Raw genomic sequence first — 21932 nt, 5'->3', positions numbered from 1 at the left:
TTAAGGTCTCTTAAGATTGCAGCCAAGCTATTCCACCAGGGCTGCAGTCATCAAAAGACTCAACTGGAGTGAAGAGTCCACTTAGAAGCCCACAGACTAGTTCCCTACAGTCTGTTGAATTGAGAGCTTCAGTTCTTTGAGGGTGTCAGTTGGTTGTCATACATACCATGCAGGCTTCCTGGAAGCCAAAGAAGGAGAATTTCAGGAAGGACAGAACCGTCAATTGACTCAAAGGTCTATGGGAAAGGGTACCTCAGATCCAGCAGTGGCAAGGTAACCGGGAACCTTAACAAGAGTGGGGAGCAGGCTGAGAAAGATGTTACAATTGGTTGAGGAGCTATTAGGAGGGAATGGAAGGGACACAGGGTCAGTAAATCCCAAACCAGAGTGTGCCAACAAGCACTGGGTTGGGCAACCTGGGGAGCTTATAAAAAATATACCAATTTCTTATAGTTCATTACACTGTGTTGTATATTTGAAAGGTGCTGAGAGAGTAGATCTTAAAAGTTCTCATCAAGAGAAAAAAATTTGTAACTATGCGTGGAGATGGATGCTAACTAAACTTACTGTGGTGATCATTTCACAATATATATAAATATCAGATCACTATGTTGTATACCTGGAACAAATATAATGTTATATGTCAATTTATCTTAATAAAAAACACCTGCTCCTAGGCCTCCCACCCTCTTACTTATTGGCAAGGAAGCTGAAGTTAAGAGAGATTAACTGACTTGCTCAAATTAGGACATCTGAAAGGGCAGAGCTGGGGTTGGAATTAGGATCTTCTGGAAGACAAACTTTGTGTGAATAAGCAACATGCTAGCCTGGCTACTCACAAACTCATATGAATGTGAACCCTAGCTCTCCACTGATAGTCAGCTAGCCCTGTGTGAGCTCATGTAATGATTATCTTGTCTGTTATCGTGATGATTAAATAATTTATTTTTAATGCCCTCTGACCAAAAACCACTAGGGATACACCTATACTTTAACAAGTTGGGTTCATTTCTCATTGCAGTGAGGGAAATGCACACCTGGTGGTGTCTCAGTGAGACGGTGTTAGAAAATATTATTAAGCGTTTGGGCTTTTAGCTGATTTGGGGGAGGACTTAGGAAAGCAGGGCTAATTCTATGAATGTGTATCTTCATAAATCTTATCCACAAAGAGGGCAGATTAGAGCGAGGCTCAGGCCATAACTGGTGAAGCAGCAGCAGTTCCTCTTATTAGCCAGAATAGCTGTATGTTTGGTATTTTGTGGTTTGGACAATGTTCATGTTTTCTGTGTTCAGTCATGATTGTGGAGTGGTCTTGTTCTTGTCTTGATCTATCACGGTCACAGAGGGGCCCTGTCTGATGTTGATGTGTTTGAAATTGTTTACATTCAACAGAACACCAACGCCCAGGTAATAGTGCCTGGTCAGCTCTTCCCGAGAATATAAAATATCTGTCACAGTGTTGGGACTCTTGGGTGTTCCATCCATAAGGATTATGACTTCTACTGTACTTACCCACATGGCCAGTGCTGGCTCTTTGAGTCACTGTGAGCCAGGTAGGGGCATTCTGGGTCTGAGACCTTTGGAGAAATCTAAAAGACAGATATGTTTTCGAGCTACAATGACTCATTTTCTCCCCCAGCCTCAGCCATTACATGAGGCCATTTCCATGAGGTTAGAAGTATTTCAGCCCATGAGAAATTTCAGAAAAAGCAAAGTGCAAGTTAGAGGACCCATCCTGGACTCTGCCTTTGACTCCTTCCTGAAACAAACATCTTAAGGGAGCACCTACCTTGAGTGAGTCAGACCTGGGCTAGATGCTGTGATACCCACCACTCATGGAAAAGACAGACAAGCCAACAACCGCACTGAAAATGGGGTAAAAGACAGAAGTGTATGGTGAGGGCCACCAACAGTCTAAGCAGTAGTTCCCACGCTTTCCTGAACATTGTCACCAGGGATCTTTAAAATTACTAATGCCTGGAACCCAACGCACTGATTTAATTGGTCTGGGATACCACTCAGGGCATTGTGATTTAAAAAACTCCCTGGGTGGTTTAATGTGCCTCAAAGATTGGAAGTCACTGGTTTAATCCATCCATCCTTAGTTTGGGGAGAATCCACACAGCTATTTAATCGGATGAAAGCTCTGATCCCTCTCTCCAGGCACTTGTACTGAGATACAAAGCTGGCACAGAATCTCAGGGAATTTACAAATCCCAAAAAGTGAATCTGAGAATCCTTTTTTGGGGGAAAGGGCGGCATTTCTTGTACCCAGCTAATATCCAACACTCATCAGGGTTACAAGAGCTCTCTGTCCCCTCCAGAATGGGGACTTGGCTTTCTTTACAGAAGCCTCGGCGTTAGTGTCCCCAAACTGAGTTCCTGAAGAGCGAGGGCACCAACAAGCAGCTACGGCGCGCCTAGGGTGCGCACGTGAGCGAGTATGCACGCCGGTGTGCACGCGCGGAGCCGCCGGCGAGCTGCCTTTCCGTTACAGGAGCCCCGGCCGCCTCGGGCTGCGGCTGCAGATGCGCGCCCGGCGCCCCCTCCCGCCCAGTCCCCTCCTCCAGTGGCTCTCGCTCGCCCTCTTCCCTCCCTCTGCAGCGCAGGCCGCCTCTGGGTGCTCCGGGCAGTGATCTGTACGCGAGCCCCTCGAGTAGGCGCCTCGGCGCGAGCAGAGCGCCCAGCCCCGGGCGCGCGTGGCGCCCCCTCCCAGCGGCCGAGCGACAATGAGCGGCGGCGCGGAGGTCGTGGAGAGCAGGTGAGCGGGCTCCGGGCTGCGGCGGCGTTGGGGGTGGGGGCGGTAGTCCGAAGGAGAAGGGGCCGAGCAGGGGTGGGAGGCGGCAGGGCCCAGCGCGCCGCGAGCGGAGAGGCTGTGCTCCCTTCAGCGGGCGAGCCCTTGCCCCTCTTCCGGCGGGGACGCCACTCCCGCCTCGGCATCCCCGCTCCCGTCGCACAAACAAAGCGCCCTACGGCGGCGGCGCCTGCCTCCTTTGCAGGGCGCGGAGCTGGGGGAGGCGTCGCGCCCTCGCACGCCCGACTCCCACGCCATAGCCCCAGCCGGGGGCCGGGACCACAGCACCTGCGGAGGGCGGGGGGCGCCGGGGTCGCGCGCAGGTGCCCGCGCGGGAGGCGGCCGCGCGCAAAGGGGGAGGCCCCGCGCGCCCGGGCCGGAGGCGGGGCCTAGAGGCTGCGCTGCTGCCCCCTGCAGCTGCCGCCGCTGTGCTACCCGGGGAGCGCGCGTGAGACACGCGGTGGCTGCAGGTGGGCCCGATTTGTTCACATCCTCCTGGTAGCGGCGGCTGCGGGCAGCCCGCGGGTGCGGAAGGCCAATCGCGCTACCGCTCTTACGAACTCTGCGGGTGGACTCCCCGCCCCGCGGCCAGGCGTCGGCTGTCCTCGACTGCCCCCAGCTCTCGGGCGTCAGCAAGCCAGAGTCCCGGCTCCCTCCATCTGGCGGAGGACTGGGGGCACCTCCCGGCGAGGGCTCGGGTTTTTCTGAACACCGCCGGCGGTCTGGCCACCCAGCTTCCAACTTGTTTGAGGCGAGGTTAGGTTCAGATCCCTTAACGCCTCCGCTTTGCCCTTGAGGGGAGGAGCCTCGCCCCCTTCTACCCCTCACCCGCCTGCAGCACTGACGCAGTCTTGCATTCGGAAGGCGCGAAATCGGCGTTACTTGAAGGCTTTCTGTTACTCTAACGGGAGCCCTAATGTCTCTTTGTCAACACCGCCCCATAGCCTTTTAAAGCAGCTGCTTTTTGCAGGGTGACGTTTATTCAGGGCTGGTCTGGGGATGCTGTAAGGGTGTCCCGGTCGTGGTCTCCCAGAGGTCCCCACTGTAATCTGCAAAAAGGAGGCTTTAGCATTGGTTGTCGTGCTTCAGCAAAAGACACGTGATTGGTGGGTTGTGAAATGTATCCTGTGGCTAATCCTTTTACTGCTGTTAGTGCTTGCAGGAAGTCCTCCCAGCAGCTCCAAAACGCTCAGCAAAGATTAAGGCTCTGAAGATAATTTACTTTTAGGACAGTCACTCCTGCAAAATAAAGTTTCTACAGGAACAACTAGACGAAGAAGAGAATGCCAAATGTAAAGTGTCCACGACTTGTGTTTTATGCATCATTAAACATTAGGCCCAGCTTCTCAAGGAGGAGAGAGGAATTATTGTTTGTTCGTGTTCTTCCTTTAAAACACTTGTGCAAGCCTAGAAAAGTCTGTGTAGATAGGTTTTCCTATTAGATTTATTGGTGTTAGGAGCATCAATAAAACCACACTAAGACAAGAGCTCAGTTCACCATGAACATCAAACACACTTCTTCAGAGGTATTCACCCAAAAGTAAGACTTGCAAATGACAGTTAAAGAGAACTTTGAATTAAATTATCCCCCCCAAAACAAGATAGGAATTGACTTAAATATAATACGTGAAATTAGCACAGTTATTTACACAAGCAGAGCTAATTAAACTGCTGGTTGATCAGAACTACCGGCCCTTCCTAGTATTACTTTAAGGTGAGGGTCCTCCTACCCCTTTCCATGAAAATTTGCTAGTCTACCATCTCAGATTTTTCTGGCCCCTTCATGGACATTGTGTCTAATGTGTCATTTTTACATTTCAGTGCGGCAACAAAGTCCATATAATTCTGTGTCAGACGAGGGTGAGGTGCAGTTCTCAGCAAATTGTAAAGCACCCTGCAGATGTTGGCTATTCTTGCTTGTCATTTTTAGTAGTTGCACAGCATGCCACTATGATACTTCGCCATTTGACCATTTTTGGCTATTTATTATATTTTTAATTATGTATTTATTATAGATTTTTTAAAGTACCGAGGAATAGAGTCTTATGTCATCACATTATTTCATTTATTTATTTGAGAACATTTTTTTTTCAATGCAAATTATATGCCAAACGGTGTGTTGGGTGCTGTGTGCTCTCTCTCCCTCTCTCATTCGCACTCCCCTTGCTTGTTTAGTTCCCAGGGGATGCCGACTTGCAAACAAAGCACAGCAGAGCAGTGCAAGCAACCAGTTGCCCCAGGTGTACATCAGGCGTTGCTGGCTCAGGGAGGAGAGCAGAGAAGGGATCCTTTCTACTGGGCTGACTAATGGGAATTCCCCCTTCCCATACATCCCAGCCCAGGGGGGCCCTCTTTTTTTGCCTACCCTGGGCATTAGGATTTCTTTCTCTTCCCTCTTCCCCCTCCCCTCCTTGGCCTCTCACTGCTGGAAATGTGCCAGCTGCCTCCCTCCTCCCTGCCAGCCTAGGTCTAGCCCTTTTCCCTACTGGCCCACTTCCCTTTGGAGTACATTGTGTAGAGATCTCATTGACAGTTACAAGAAGGAAGAAGGGAGTAAACCCTGAAACTGTTCCCCCTGATTCCTGCCACCCCCCAGCTGCCTCGTAGGCCCTATCCTCAATACAGTCAGCCTCTTCGCCTTGCTCCCCTACCCGCTGTCGTCAGTCTCCTTTCACAGCTGTGGCCCATAAAGCTGAAGTTAGGACTACTTTGCTTTTCCTTTCCCAGGATGCTGAAAACCCTCATGTGTGTGTGTGTGTGTGTGTGTGTGTGTACTTTGCTTTTCCTTTTCCAGGATGCTGAAAACCCTCGTGTGTGTGTGTGTGTGTGTGTGTGTACTTTGCTTTTCCTTTTCCAGGATGCTGAAAACCCTCGTGTGTGTGTGTGTGTGTGTGTGTGTGTACAGTCATACAGAAAACACAGCAGCTTAAGTGGACAGCTTGATGAATTGTCACAAAATGAACACATCTATGTAACCACCACCCTGGTCACGAAATAAAACATAGAACCACCCCCCACCCAATACCCCTCTTGCTCATCATCATATCCCTGCTCCACAAAGGAATGGAGATTAATTTTTCTTATTTGTTAACTTTGTAACCCTTTTGTGTGTGTCTTGTTTTGTGCAACATCATGTTTGTGAGATCCACGTGGTTGTGCGTAAGCCATCTTATGTTCACATTGCTTACGATATTATATGACAGTGTCATATTTTATTCATCCACTCTACTCTTGATGAACATGGTAGTTTTTTTTCCCATGACAAGTAGTGGTGCAATGAATCCTTTAGTCTTTTGATACCCAAAGACCTGCCAGTTTCACCACTATTTTTCCTATTGGTTAACTGAAAAAGAAAGGGAGAAGGGTAGGTGAAGGGGCCAGTGCTAAGTACCTTTGGAAGCATTGAAGACTGCTGTCACTCAGGGACCTGGACATAGAAGAAGAAAGCCATGGGATGGCTTCTAGCATGGGCGAGCAGATTAGTGATCTCCGGGGGTGCTTAGAAGAAAAGAAACTGGGTCATATGGGAAACCAGATTGGCTCAGGAAGTTTCCCCTGGGGCATTGATAGCTGGCTGCTAAGTGTGCCCTCCTCTCCCCTCTACCTTCCAGCTGCTTGCCCCTTTCCCCTTGTAGAGTTCCTGATCCATCCGCCAGGGCCTGGTCCCAGAGGGCTTGGCACCGAGGAGGTCCTTCCGCCCTGGCTGGTATGGAGGGGGCTCTGGTATTGGCTTCTAGAGCTTAGTGCTGAATGGAGGCAGTTCACTGGAGTATGCTTTAAAGTTACCTACCCTCAGAAGTTTTTGTCACTTTCTGGGCAGGGTACACTGTCTTTTGTGGCCTGCGGGACTGAGGTTTCCTTTGGGGAAATGCTTGGCCCTCTGTACTCAACACAGGCAGTGTCTGAACCTGCAGGTTGTCAGGGGGTCACTTGGGGTCAGGCAATCCCCACGGAAGATACTGAAGACAGCGGCTTCTGGGACCCTGCACTATTAACTTCCTCCTCTGCTGTCAAGTTTTGAATCTTCCCAAGGTGGAAATACAGCAACCCCTCCGCAGACTGAACGATTGCCGCCCAGCATCCTGGTGCCTGCCATCAGTTCGGTTACAGAGTTAGGGTTTCTTCACCCCTCTGACCTTCGTCTTCTGTGTCTCTCCCACACACTTATTTTCCTTCCGTTCCTAGATCTTGATCAACTCCTTCCTGCCTCAGACACATCCCTCCTGATTCCCCAATACGTACTGATTCTTCCTCTCTTGTCCATTCCTGCTTGGCTTTTGTGGCTCAGCTTAAATGTCACTTGCCCCAGGAAGCCCTCTGCAATTCCTCAGTCCTGGCCTCTCGTCATTCTCTCAAGGCACTTCCAGTCCCAGTTGCAGGAAGACAGCCTTTCCTGTCTGGCCGATGGGTTCTCAGAGGCGCAGCCCCCGTTGCTGTGTTTTACTGGTGGGTAGTACGTAATCCATCTATGTTTGTCAAGTCTGAATTGAAGAGTTAAGCCACGAGGCCTGAGACCAGGTGTAAGACCGTCTCTGCTTGTAACTTGCTGAGTCGTGTTGGTTGCTTATCACTTAACCTCTGCTCGAGTCCCCATCTCCCCCTCTGTAAAATAATGCGTCAGACTTGACTTGAAGATGTTGCCGGTTCCTTTCATTTTCTTTTTTTTTCTGAGTAACAGCTAGAGAATCCTGTTCGGGGGGAGGTAGTGCTCTTTGACAATCAAAGACGCCACTGCGTCGTGGTTTCATTGGCCTTCTAGTTAGTCACATGCCTGTGTTCTTAGTGGAAGAGCTCAGTTCTTCCCAGATCATCATCGCCTGCCCTGGGTAAACACTAGAGTTTATGTTTGTTTTTACTCTGCTCTTTCTGCATCATATATATGTAATTTTCTGTCTCCTTCCTTCTTCTGTGCCCTTGGGGACAGGTTTCATGTGTCATCCGTTACTTTTGTCAGTTACTTTTATATCCCCTCTGCCTAGCACAGGACTAGTGATGTAAACAGTGAGGTGTGTGTTATTCGAGTTGTTGAGAAAGAGGTCTGTATCACAGAGAATATTACTTCCGTTGGGATTATGCTCTGGCAGCATAGCTATTATGTGATTAGGCAGATTAACTCTGGTTGGTGACTAACAAACTCTTTTCCACTTTCTTTAACCCATTTACTTATGACCTGTTTGCTGGAAGGTTGATAGAGGCTAAGAAGTAAAACACTGCTTGGTTTATTTCTGGTGAAAAGTTACTTAGAGGAGGATTTGGGATTTGTTATGGATTTAATTATGCTTACTACTTTTGTTTCCCTATAGTTGAGAATTACCTTCACAGGCAGCTGGACAGTTGGAAGGAAGAAACTGGTCTGGGTTTTTTCTTGATCTGCTTGGCAGAATTTTAGGCTTTTTGTGGTATAATGTACTGATAAAAGCTTGGTGCTGTGGTCAGGTGGACCAGGATTCTTGGATAAGTTATGCAAGATCTCTGAGGATTATTTCCTCATCTGTAAAGAGCAAATAATAATAGTTCAGTGTCAGGCGTTTAAAAGGTTGCTGCAGTGATTAAATGAGCTAACTGATGCATGCCAAGTCCTTGGCTTAGTTTCCAGAATGCAGTAAGCGTTTAATAAATATTAGCTATTATTGTATTACAGTTTTATATTTTTAAAGAATTGTTAAAAATCTTCAACTGGAGAATTACTGTGTCAAATTCAGGTGAAATCGTTCTAATGCTTAATATCTACCTGCCCAGGCTACATAAAGTCCAGGCCAGAGCTCTGAGAAGGCCCCTTCAGAGGTGGGAGTTTCTGAATCCTCGCTCTACCCTTCACCAGCTTCTCTGCATTTGGCTGAGTGACTCAACACCTCTGAGCTGCAGTGTCCTCCCGGGCACATGGCGATGGCCATCCTTGTCTTGCGTTCCTGGGGGTTACTGCGGGGAGCTGGTGCTCTGGGGGTTTGAGAGCACTTTGGAAGCTCTGAGGTGCTGTGCCTACATGAGGGTTTGGGGTGGCTCTCCGGTTTCATTTCCCTGTAGTCATGATTTAATTCCAACAGTTGGGTTTACTCATTTGCACATTTTGATGTAATCTGCTCCCAAAAAGCATGCAATAAATGCACTCATTGAATATTACCCCTTTGAGTCTTAAGCCTGTTCTTCAGTCCTGTAGCAGCTCAGAGGTTTTACTGTGCCAAGATGCAGGTTTCTAATCCCCTTCTCCCCCGCCAGGGGAAAAAGGCCTATAATAAGTTGGGGCCTGGAAGCTGATAGGCGTGAGGCAGCATTTATATTTGATGTTGATGTTGGAACTGCAATAAAATTATACTTAGCAATAATGATTGAGTCCAGATTAAAATTTCAGGAGGTGTAAGTGCTAGTAAGTACATGTCCACGCCCCTTCCCTACATATCTTCAGTCCCTGTTACAGTGAGAACCCTGGAATGGGGGCTGCGGTTTTACTTTGAAACAGTCCACGTGGAAAAGGAGAACGTGGGAAGTAGCATCCGTGGTGTGGCAAGGCCCTGTGGGTGCACTGGGGTCTGCTTCCTCCACCAGGCTGCACACAGGAGGTTGCCTGTGGGCCCCATTCCCCTCAGCTGTCGGGGTTGCTGTGCAGAGAACTGGCTCTCTACCCCAGGCTTCAGTAATCTCTCCTACTTCATGGAGAAAATGAAGGGTTTAGAGGTTTTTCTGGGTTTTAGCAGAAGTTCTAATATCTAAGCAGATGTATACACATCTGATGTCTGGAAATAGAAGTAAGCAGCTATAGAAAAGGGCATGTAAAAGTGCTGGTTAAGAGAAACAATGCAGTTTTGTCATTGAGGACACAGAAGTGTGTTTTAAGCAGACATATTTTGTCCAGTACGAATGGCTAACTCTACTACATGTTCTCATAATTATTTTAAAATTAAAAGGCATAGTGACTCCAGTACAGGAAGTACGCATCTAGAGCAAAAAATTTAATGGATGGTTGTTCTTTTATGCGTTTTATTGAGAACCTTAGTTTAGCCTTTTCTTAGTTTCCTGGAGCTTTTCTCAGTCTCAGGCTCACCACTGTTCCTTGACATTTGAGCAGTTTAGGATTAAAAAACAAGAGGATTTAGGTCTGAAAATGAGAATGCCATGTATATCTCAGAATCATGGAGCTTGGGAAACACCAAATACTTGGGAAGGTGTACCAGTATAAAAGCTTGAGGCAAGGAGGTTTACAAAGTCTGGTAGCCCTGATGGGCTTGGGTGAAGAAGAGAAGGGAAAGGGCAAGCAGTTGGCTTGCTGTTGTTTCTGTTTTTTCCTCTGTTTACTACTAGGGTTTGGGTCTGTGGGTAGAGTGGTGGGAAGTGAGGGAAGAATGGTATTAAGTCAGTACTTGGGCTTTGAAGTCATAATGACCTAGGGTCAAGTGCTTCCTTTTCTATTTGTTAGCTGTGTGACCTTGAGGAAGTTAATTAACCTCTCTGAGCCTGCAGGCTTATTGGGATGATTAAATGAGAAACTACAGAACAATTTAAACACCTGGTAAGTGCAAATAACACCACTGTTGTTTACTTTCTGCCTTTTCATTTATTTGCCAGAGATTCTGATTTATTGGGCCCAGAAAAACTGCTTTTAGAGGCACCCTATATAGTTCTAATGGTCCTCAGACCACAAGCTGAGAAAGGCTCTTCTTAAAGGATGAATAGGAGTTTGGGCATCAAGGGGGAGGACAGAACTGTCATTTACATGCATGCATAACTCCAGGGAGGGCCCACACATCAGAATACATGTCCTGGGAGCACCCAGAGCTGGGGCTGCATGATCTCAAGGCCACAGGCAGCGGCCCTGTGTGTTGGGGGCACAGAGAGTGGTGTGTGTGTGTGTGTGTGTGTGTGTGTGTGTGTGATATGCAGGGTGTGTTTGGGACACCGAAGATCTTTCACTCTGGGGGAGCATGCAGGGTGGAAAGCAAGGGTGCAGGTCCTTGCTTGCCATGCCAAGGAACTTAGGCTACAGCCAGGAGCAGTGAGAAGCCACATGACTAGTCTCTGCTGATGGTCACAGGAGGGATGGGCCAAGAGTGAGATTGCAGGAAAGTATAATAATGATGAGGATATGATAACCAACCATCAAGGCGAGAGCTGGGAGAGAGCCTGAGGGAGCAGGGTCTGTCGAGGAGGGGACATATTGGCAAGAGGTGTAGAAGGAGGCTTAGGACGACTTGGATTGGCTGCTTGATAAGGAACAGGGAGCAGGAGCTGGTGATGACCTCAGGTGCCAGGTGTGACTCTCTGCAAAGGCAGATCAGGGGGAGCAGGTATTCATAGAGAGGGAAAGCAGCGATTAGTTAAGTGCTGACTGTATTCAATTTGAAGTGCTGAAGTGACTGGGAAGGCAGTAGGATTTGGGGTCTGAAGCCTTCGCATGGAGGGAGGTGAGCCCTGAGGCCATGTGGGGATGGGAAGGGGAGGGCACTGATGTGATTCCTTCAGGCCAGCCCCCAGGAGGCTGGAGCAGAGGGCGCCAGGAGATGGAGCACGCAGAGAGGAGAGGTCACTGTGATGGGGAGCTGGGAGAAGGCTGTCCCCAGCTTCATCTAATGAGAGAGGTCACTGAGGACCAAGGGCCCACTGGTCTATGGGACAGGAGTCATCGGTGGCTCTAGCTAGGGCAGTGTTGGTAACGTAGGAGAGCAGAAGCCAGATGGTTTTGAGTCTAGGGCAGAGATGGTGAGTTCCTTGTGAGCCTGGCAGGGAGCATTCAGGCAGTGAGGGTGGAACATGAAGTCCAGTAAGGGGCCTTTTAGTTAAATGGGCACTATTTGAGGCCGTCATTTCCCAGGCATGCTGTGAGGGAGATGGCAGAGAAGCAGAGCAGCAGGCTTGGGAGGAGGGGGCCCGAGGGAAGGCCTGGGGGTGATCAGGATTATAGAACTGGGGCCATGACAGCAGAAGGCCAGGTGGCTGGGAGTGGACCTGGCAGTGTGTGAGCTTGGGAAGGTGTGGTGGTGACCCTGGGGGTGTGGCAGGACAAGGAGTCAGGCCACAGGTGGAGAGTGAGACGGGCAGCAAGACTATTGGGAGGGAGAGAGTTCTCTAGTCTGCAACATTTCTGGAGACACGTAATATATATAATGATCATTTTGAAGATTTTCTGTATACACAATTATTTTGTATAAAATTAGTATCAGCTTTTAAAATTGTTTCTCTTTTCTTGTTTTAGCGATGATTACAATGCCTGTCCAGGAGAAAAAGGTATGGTACTCTAACTCAGTGTTGTTATTGAAAAACTTGTACTGTATGAAACATTAACAGTTTTAGAAAATGATTCTTTGTTTTATTCATTGGCTGCAGGCACTTTCTTACATTCCCGCATTCACCATCTGTTGGCTGGCAAACTGGCCACCTTATGTGAAGGGCAGAGAGAGACAGAGGAAGGAGGCACGCCATTCCAGATTGGTAGGTGGCTGTTTGCATTGACAGGGGAACTTACGAGGCTCGTCTTGCTCGGTTTGGTGGTCTAAAGCTGGGCAGTGCATTCATTTGCTCATTGAGTGTCTCTTAGGGGTGGGTGCTGGGAATTGAGATGATGAGACGTGGCCCCAGTCCTCAGGGCTCACAGTCCACAGCTTCACAGGCAGCCACCTTGTTTGGTAGTGGGATGAATGCACAGGAGGGGTCACAAAGGCGGCAAGGCTGACTGTGGTGGAAGGAGGCTTTTGCAGGAGTAACATTCATGCTGGGATTTAAAGGAGTTCTGGAGAACGCAGGTGTTCTGGATGTGGGGCTGGGGAAAGGCTCTCCAGGCAGTGGCGAGGCAGCTGTAGGCTGGAAGGAAGGCTTGGCAGTCCTCCTGGAGTACAAGTTTGGGGAACAGGGAAGTGATTAAGATAGGTTCATTCTAGTCCAGTGCTTCGACCCTGGCCGCACATTGCAGTCATCTGGGTTCCTTTCAAACAATACAGCTATTCAAGCCCCACCCCAGGCCAGTTAAATCAGAACCTCTGAGGAAGGGCAGAGTCCTAGGCTTGGGTGTATTTAGAAAGCTCCCCAGGTGCGTCCAGTGGGTAGCCAAGGTTGAGAACCACCACCTTGCTTCCAGCCCTGGAGGACCAAGGCCGTGTCTCCTCGCCTTGATTTCCTGGTGCCTGTCCCTCCTTGCCCGCTGCCTGCCCCTCCACTCAGGCATCCTTTGGTGCAGGAACCTGCCTTCTACTCCTGCTCTCCCCTGACGCCCAGTCAGTCGCCAGCTCCTGGGGGTTGACCTGCTGAAACAGTAACAGGCATGTTTGTAAGTGTGACAACATGATTAAGAGTGCAAAGTTCACCCAGACTGCCTGAGTTGAAATCTGGGCTCCCGACTTCCCAGGGGGAGTGGTGGGTGGGAGTCTTGCCTCAGTAGGTTGACTGGCCTTAGCTTACTTCATCGGACCACTGTGAGGATTAATGTGTAAGTATATGAAAAGCACTTCCATAATACATATAAAGTATACATATATGCAAAATGAGTAAATAAATATAAATGAGTAAATATACATATAAAGTGTCCGGCACATAGTGACCACTCAAAAACAGCTGTTAGTTGCTATTATATTGTTCTCATCATTATTCTCAATCTTTTCCTTCCTTCATGTTACTGTTGCCAGCCCATGGGTCTGGAGGTAGGGAGGGAAGATGGGAGAATAATGCTAGTGGCTTTCCATGTATTTACCCCTGAACCCCAAGCCCGTGGAGAGTGAGGTGTGTAAAATGAGAGTCAAATGCATGTACATGAGAGTAAAAGGTGCTGTCAGGGCCCTCCGGATGGAAAGGAGGCTGGGAGTGGGGAGAGGTTAGTAACCGAGGACAGGATGGTGGAGAGGACCTGCAAGGCAAGAGGAGGACACCCAGGGTGGTAAGAGGACAACTGGCACCACGTGGGCCAGATGCCGCGGGAGGGCCATGTGGGCCGGAGGAAGTGGCTGGGAGAGTGGGAGACGTTTTCTGGGGGTTAGTGGGCCTTTGGGGGCCTTAGGGAAGGGAGTGTGGGTGAGTTGTGGGAACAGAAGCCTGATTGCAGTGGGCCCAGGCACTGAATGGGGGTGAGGAAGCAGAGGGAGCATTCTTGGGGACCATGCTTTCTGAAGTAGTTGAGTGATATGGACTGAGTTTGTCAGTAAAATGGCATTTATGCTCCAGAGTTCTACACTGCTGTGTCCTTGACCTTGTGCCCGTGAACTGCCCGGATGCACAGGTGATCAAGTCAAAGCCAGGCAGGATGTGGGGGACACCTGAATAACATGAATACTGAAGCCAAAGTATGATTTGAGCTCATATTTAAACAACTAGGGTGTATATTATCCATTTGCAAGGAAGGATAAACCTCCTTTTATATGAACCAGACCAACTTTGGACTCAGTGAGAATTGATTTAAAGAAGAAATTTGTTGAGTTTGGATCTATTTTATAATATGTTTAGTTGAAACAAATAGTTCCTACTTCTTACTCAGTGTGTACTTCTGGCATATGTTTTTATTTAGGAGACGATAGCATTTCTGAGAGCAGTTCTGAAAGTGAATCTGGTAAGTAATATATGTGTTTCTTTAATTACTGAATTCTGGCATGAGCCTTTATTTTTATTTTAAAATAATGCACACATCCCTTATATTGCTTGAGGACATATTAATTATTAGGGTGGTTTTGTAAAGTACTGAAAAAGTACTTACATGTTAAATAATTTCTAGCTGGCAGGCAAAGTAGCAGAACAGGATGAGCTGAAGAAGAAAGGCAGGAAATGGTTGCTATTGGTGAAAGGCAAACATTTACCTATTCTCCAATTAGCCTGTGTTTTCTCTAAGTCGTCATCTGAATCTGACTTAGCCTTTTTATTTTTTTGGTAGATAATGAGGAGCCAAAACCAGAGAAAACAAGTGAGTATATCCTTCCTCTAACTTTTGTTGTTGTCATTGAAAGGAAGAGAGGGAAGGGAAGTCTTTGGGATTTTTAAGTTGCCAGGTGATTGTTCATGATCTTTTTCTGTGCAAAGTTGAGTTAAACATTAGGAAACTTCTAAGCACTTTGAAAATTTGAGCTCACTCCATTTGGCATACAAGAAATGTGTGCTTTATCTGCCTTGATGCCAAGACTCTGTATGTGCAGTTCTGCCCGTCCAGTCTCCCCAAGGAGACGAGATTGGGAGGCTGCCTCTAATCTGCAGCGTAGCCGCAGTGGCCTTGACTTCCTTCTGTGGTGGTCACTGCTCACAGATTATTGCAGAGCAAATTATTTGATACTGAAAATGTACCATTTTGTGGTTTGAAGTTTCTGGCTTGCTGTTGCTATTTATGAGGAACTTGAGTCCGAAACCACTTTATGGACATAGCTTCTAAATATAAAATAGGGTTTTTGTCAAAAGTTTTGTGAGTGACTAAGCTTATGTTTTAACTTATTTTACTGTAGGATTTTTTCCCCCAGTTCTTAGAGTATATCTGCCTGTGAACACAAATACTGTAGCAGAGCAGTCCCAGGGCTTCTTTGTAATACTTTAATATAAATGAAATCTCTTCACTCAGAAATCCTTCTGTATTTAATGTAATTCTCTCTGCAGTTTCCTGATGGAGAACCTGTGAAGGTAATTGTAGGCTCCTTGCCGATGTGTAATGTATTGATAAGAATCTGTAATTACATCACTCTTACGGAGTAGATGTTACATTCTGACACCCATAAGGAAATAGTATGTGCCACCCCTCCTACTCCCAGTCCTTTTTATGCATTATGGATTGTTTCAGCCTTCAAAATGTAGTCAAAAGTCTTGCCTCCATAGACTGAACTAAGATAGAAATGAAATTAGAAAGCTGTGTACTGGGATCAGGTGTTTGATGCTGTCCCTGGCAAATAACTGGGTAAAGGCCATGGGGACACAGAGTCCAGAAGCCAGACCTGGGCCAGGGCCTCACTGAGGCAAGCAACTCAGGTGGGAGGCACTTGGAGTTAGTAAGGCTCAAGGTAGGCTCATGGCTGGGCTGAGGGCCAGGGTCGGTGCAAGGCCTGTGTGGGCCAGGGAGTGACTGGCTCCGGCTCTGGCTGGATTACACACAGTCGGAACATTCTCCGGTAGTGAAGGTGCTCTGGCATCTTCTGTGGGTGAACTGAGGATGCTTAGCCTGGCTGCCCCAGGTCCATCCAAGGGGCCCTGCCTTCCCCTAAACTTAGCCTCTTTGTTATAAGGCTTTTTATTCTCCACATGGGGGAAGAGATTGGAGTGGCTCCCTCCCATTGGCCTCTGTTCTCAGGTCAGCGGGAGGCCCAAGTGGGCCACGCTGGGATGCCCGCGCCTCTGTGGTCTAGCTGGCGGTGCAGACTAGCCCAGCGTCCCTGTGACTGGACGTGCCTTCCTCTCATAGGCATGAGCTCGGAGGCCACCTGTGTCACATGGATTGAAGAGAAACTGTGGTTTATGAATTGGGGAGAATTGCATCAATTCCTCTGCTTTGGCTGGGAAGACCTGGTTAAAGACACTGTGTTGGCTAGTTGCTTAGGATTCTCTAACTTCTTTCCCTTTCTGTGCTGCCACAGCAAATAGCAAGACAGAAAATCATGGGATGTGGATGAAATGCCATGTAGATGCATAGCCAATAAGTAATTTAAAATGTCATGATCTTGTGTAGGACAGTGGCTGAGGAAATGGCGGAGGGCGTGTGGTGCAGGACTTGGGTTGGCAGCTCAGAACCTGCAGGTCTGCAGTGCTCTGTGTAGGATTCTGCATGATTTCAGTCTCCATTAGCCATGTCATCTTAATGCTCTTTTTAAAAGCTGGTTCTGTCTTGCAGCCCCTGGTGCCCTGGGCTCCCTGTAGCCCGACCCACCGGGCAGCTCCTATGGCCCGGGCCGTAGTGCTGTCCTGGGGCTGTGCCCACCTGCATCTCCTGTGCCTTGGTGTCGGCATAGGGTCTTGCACCTGTGAGGGAGGGAGGGATGCCTGTCTCACCTCTGGGGTGAGTCTCCCAAAGGATGTTCAGACCTTTAAAATGTAAAACCAAGCATTTGACACATTGGGTCTTACCCCTAAGTGATGGGGTCATTGTCACCTTGGAATTCTTGAATTTTTGAATGAGTCCCACAAAGCAAAATAATAGTTAATAACAGTTAGCTAACATTCGCCTGATGCTTGCTGAGTGCCAGGCATAGTCCCTACCAGTAATTTAATGTTCCTAACTTTGTGGGGCTGTATTATTCTAATCCAATTTTATAGCTGAGGATAGTGAGGTACAGAGAGACCTAGTTAACATGACTAGAGCCCAAACTTACGCAGCTAGTGGCCAGTGCAGATAATAGGAAAATCCGTTGTGTTGCCTTTCATAATGCATTTTTGTGTTATGGAATTCTAGTCATTCAGAAAATAGTCATTGAGCATTTCCCAGGCCCAGGGACAGTCCCCGTGAAGCTTGCATCCTCCTGGGGAGAGGGACAGGAGGCAGAAACGCTAACGTGTACGGTGTGCCAGGTCAGGGGATGGGGGTGCCCTGTAGGAAAATGAAGGGGGAAGAGTGAGTATGTCAGGCAGGGCCTGTTTGGGGGTGGAGTCATCAGGAAAGCCTCTCTGGTAAGGCGGCATTGAGCAGGGACCACGGGGACATATAAGCGGCGACTGCAAGGAGGTGAGGGAGTGAGCAACATGAATTTTTGCGGGAGGAGACAGTAAATGCGGAAGCCCTGAGTCAGGAGCGTGCTTTGTGTGGAGAAATGGCAGGGAGTGAGTGTGGGGGGCTGACAGGAGGTGAGGAAGGGGGAGCCAGCTCACACAGGGGAGAGGGGTCAGTGTGCGCCACAGGGAAGGAGTCGGCCTGCTACGTCAGAGACTTGTATAGTAGTTCCATAAATATGCCTAACATCAGATGTAATTCCTTTCTTGCCTCAAGATAATCTCTCTCTAATCCTATAGCAGCTTGAGCTGCTGCCAGCCAAGCATTATCTTGGGGATAATGAGTGCAGCTTCGTTTCCTACTCCTGCAGCTCGTGAGATGCTGGCCTAGGAGAGGAGTAACTAATGAAGTTTGTTCATGCTCCCCCACCCCCCTTGCCCTAAACCCTTCTTGTCTCCACAGATGATGAGCCAGGAGAGTCTTCCCCCGAAGAAGCTTCTGCTCAGGGTAAGAGGGAGGCAAGGCACTTGCCCTCTTGTTTTCTCTAACTGATCCTGCTCTCTCCTTTCCTGTGGTGTGAGAGGAGGAGGTGGGGGATCAGGTTTGAAGTATGAGGACAGAGCTGTTGCTGCCATGTAAAAGGATCGGACGAAGACTGTGTGACAAAATGGGGTGCATTGAAACTTGTCACAGTCAAGCTTATTTTCATGTATTAGACCTTACAGTGGGATTCACAGATATGATGACATGTCACGTGTCATTGAATCGACTATAGAGATGTTTAAATATATGTTTAAAGTTCCTGTTGGTTGTGAAGCTGAAAGTGGGTGTTAGGCAGTACATGATTTATTCTGTGACTGACTGATGTCAATACAAGTGTGATGATGTTTTACAGCTGAAGGATGGGAGGATAAAGATCTGCCCACAAATCATTTTAATTCAGGTATAAACTTACATCTTCCAAAATATTCTTTTAAATATCATTATTGCTTAGGGGCATGTATCTTTGAATTTTGTAATCTGGGCATATTATGTATATTTATTAAAATTTTTTATTTGAAAATGCCAATCACGTTCATATAAGCAAAACTTTTTCTTTATCATTTAGAATTCAATAAAATCCAACCTTACTGTGAACACTGTAGTGCTGAAAATGTAAGTATCTTTTAATTATAAAATGTGATTCTCTAATTTCCTTTATTTAAGAGAACAACATTTACTTATTTTTTACTTATATATGTACTTTTTCTCCAGAAACACAATGAACAAGTGACCCCCAGGCTCCTTTCCCGGGGCCAGTTTTTGTAAGTAATTATGAATACAGAGACTTAATATCATCAGTAATTTAATCTTCTACATAAAAATAACCCCAAGTAGGAAATGCAAAACAGCAAACTAATTGCACACATTTTATGTAATTAGTTGGATTGTTTTCTTTGATAATGATGCTTCTTCCAAATGCTATGGAGTTCCCTAGTGCTTTGAATGAAATTAACATAAATAATTTTAAGAAATCCTCCTAACCAGACGTTAGGACTAAATGGGTGTTCTTATCTGCCCACTGCAGACTGAAGGTGGACACCGAGGGAATTTACCAGTGCACGGAAACTGGTCTGATATTTGAGGTTAACAGAAAAGTTGACATCAAGTATTGCGTTTTGTCCTGGAGCAAATATGCAGACCTGGTTGTTAAGCCCTGGGTTGTCGGTGGACCCTTGTTTGATGTTAAATGTGACCCAACCTGTCTTACCTCCATTCAGTTTCCACATTCCCTCTGCTTGGGTCGTAAGTACTGTTCACTAGACGTTTAATTAGGGTGTACATGTGTGTATGTATGCCTGGAATACTAATTTACCTTCATATTTTAACAGACCACGATGCTAATATGACATTCAAAGTCTTACATGTTAAAAATACCGGGGCTGCATTAGAATCTACTGTGGATCATTCTGCAACCCATGTCAAATGGCATGTCAGCTCTCTTTCTCCTGTGGGACCTGTCATTCAAAGTGAGGAAACCGTACACCACCACGGGGCTGTGATTCTGTACAAGGCCGTTGACCATAATCCATCCTTGTCTTTTAGAGTATACGTAGCAACTAATAATGAGTCCTTCATCAAGGTAAAGTCAATGAAAATAAACAATAAGTGCTGAATATTTTATGTTCAAACATGACATCCCATTTAGTTGGGTCCTCTTCCTTTTGGTTTAAGTATCCCCCCACGTGGGCCTAATTTGGCACTTACCTGCAGAGATTATAAAGTCAGTGCCTAGGTGTGCCAGGTCCTCAGATTCATGGAGTACAGTTGTTTATACATGTAAACAGTGCCAAGAAGATAACAGATGGTGAAATAGCTCTTCAGGGATGTGGATGGCTCAGGGAAGCAGGTCTGGCCTTGGAGGCGGTTGCCTGATGTACATACAGCCTAGGCCATCTAGTTTTTACAGCCTTGCCACTCAAAATCTGATCTGGGAACAAGGGGCCAGGAGCATCGACTTCACAGGGAGCTTGTTAACATGGGAAATCTCAGCCCTGCCCCTGACCTACAAATCAGAGCCTGCACTAGGTGGGCCCCCCAGGGATGCTGATGCACTTTGGAGATGGAGAAGCATCTGCTTTGGATACACTGGGGGGCCATTTGAGGTCTTCAAGTCAAGTGTAGAGTGACCTGAGATTTCTCCTTGGCCGAAATCTCCTCAAATAAGATGGAACTCCCAGGTCGACTCATTTCAGAGCAATTTTTTGGATAAAAGTTGACCTGTGGTTCAAGGATTCAACATTCTGAGATTTGTAGCAGCAAATCTTCATGAAACACCTACTGTGTTTAAGGCAGCATGGCCTTAGGGGTGGGGGTTTGAATATCCATGAGTGGAACGAGTTTTCCAGAACACAGAACAAGGCTGTGATATTTAAGCCCATTTTCTGAAGCCCTGTATAAATTAGAATAGTGATAACTGAATCTCCTTTCATACCTTTAGCCACTGTCAGGATAGTTGTAATGACTTAGAGGTGGATGGAAAACTGAAATAAACAAAGCAGACAGATAAATAGTGACCAAAATTGCACTTTCAGATTTGAAGTCAGGGTTTGACATAAATTAAAAAAATAAGCATTAGATGTTGAAGTGTACTAATTGATGAAGTATAGTTTGAGTTACAGATTTTACATTAAACTAGCTACTTCCAGTGTACTAGTTCTAATGTATTTCCATGGCTTTAAAAATAAAGTTATATTGATTATAATTAGCAATGTGTGTTAAAGTTTAAGAACTTTATTAAGTAATAGGTTTTTAGTTTCTTCCTAAGAAGGTAAACTATGCTTCTTGTAATCTCATTTAAGTTGATACTTGCAGTGGGAAAACTAGTCTTCAAAATGGCATAAAAATGATACTATCTGAAGTAGCATTAGCCTGGATTTAGAATAAGTACAATTCCAAATATTAAGTTCATCAAATATGGACTTTATATTTTTAAACAGTAAATTGAGTTAACTGAAAGGGCATTATTCACACTTCCTGGAAGCTGGTGTAAGGAGCTGACTGTCAGCACATGTAGAGGATGTGCCACTAGAACAATGGGAGTGCTAAGGCAGGATGTCCTTCCTGGCTGATGTTTTATTTTTTTACACCCTTCTTCTTTGGTTGATTTCTTTTTTCTTTTGTTGGAAAAGATTTCTTTGAACTTTGCCTTCGGGAAAGCTAAATTTCATGTTCAGCTGTACAGTTGCTTTATAAGTGAGCCTGGGTCAAAGGTTACATTAACCTCTTAGGGACATTTGAGTAATACATGTAAAGTCAGTGTCCCCTCTATGGCCACGTCAGACGAATGGTTGTGAAAATAAGGATGGGAACATAACGAAGTGCTGGGTAGAAACAAACTCTTAGTAAACTGAATCTGTGTACTGTAAAATAGTTGCTTTCTCTTCAGGCATGGGAATGTAACTAGTACAGATATTTACTGCTAGTGCTAATTTAACGTTCTTAAATCCTTCAGAGGCAAATTTTTGGTGCTGCACGGGGACATGTGTCAGTTTTGACTGTTGTGTTCTTGCAGAAAGATGTTTGGAGATCTAAGAGCCTGAAAGTGTGCAGAGAGGCCTGGCGCCTTAGCCTCTGTGGCATTTCTTTTTGAAGCACTGTGGATGTTACTACATTGCTGTCATTTTGTAGGAGGAGATGAAGTTAATACAGGCTGTCACGTGCACTGCTTGGACTCTTACAGTTCTTAACAGTTGCTGCTGATGAATTTCAAAACTAAAACCTATTTCCACCTTTAGGATATTTCCAAGTCTGTGAAGCACTCCTCTAAGAAATTCATGAAAATCGACAAGCCTCCTGTTTGCCACAAGTTATTACAGAGCGGGAAGAAATACAGACTGATCAGTGAGCCAGAAGCTGAAATTACCCCAGAGGTATATAGTTTAAAAACCATTTGGAATAACAACAGGGATGTATTATTTTGGTAGTTTGAAGGTTTCAAAATAAGGCATTTTGTTCTCTTTTTTAAAATTTATTTATAAGAAAGCAATTGTTTTGATTAACTTGTAGCTTATTCCA

General features: G+C 46.6%; 1 protein-coding gene across 1 annotated transcript in view; it reads left to right on the top strand.

Moving 5' to 3' along the window:
* Positions 1–2334: 2334 nt before the first annotated feature.
* The window catches only part of LOC118921937 (uncharacterized), a 30602-nt gene continuing 11004 nt past the window's right edge, over positions 2335–21932 (top strand). Inside the window, exons 1-12 of the mRNA XM_036904079.2 lie at positions 2335–2761; positions 11979–12010; positions 12110–12214; positions 14274–14315; positions 14634–14663; positions 17838–17882; positions 18271–18318; positions 18484–18530; positions 18630–18679; positions 18943–19160; positions 19247–19497; positions 21653–21787. Of these exons, the coding sequence (XP_036759974.1) occupies positions 2730–2761; positions 11979–12010; positions 12110–12214; positions 14274–14315; positions 14634–14663; positions 17838–17882; positions 18271–18318; positions 18484–18530; positions 18630–18679; positions 18943–19160; positions 19247–19497; positions 21653–21787 (1035 nt within the window). The 5' untranslated portion in view covers positions 2335–2729. The remainder of the gene's footprint in view (positions 2762–11978; positions 12011–12109; positions 12215–14273; positions 14316–14633; positions 14664–17837; positions 17883–18270; positions 18319–18483; positions 18531–18629; positions 18680–18942; positions 19161–19246; positions 19498–21652; positions 21788–21932) is intronic.

This window comes from Manis pentadactyla, chromosome 1 (assembly GCF_030020395.1).
Source record: "Manis pentadactyla isolate mManPen7 chromosome 1, mManPen7.hap1, whole genome shotgun sequence".
Taxonomy (NCBI): domain Eukaryota; kingdom Metazoa; phylum Chordata; class Mammalia; order Pholidota; family Manidae; genus Manis; species Manis pentadactyla.
Note: the sequence above shows the minus strand (reverse complement) of the source record. Positions and strands in the feature narration are given on the sequence as shown.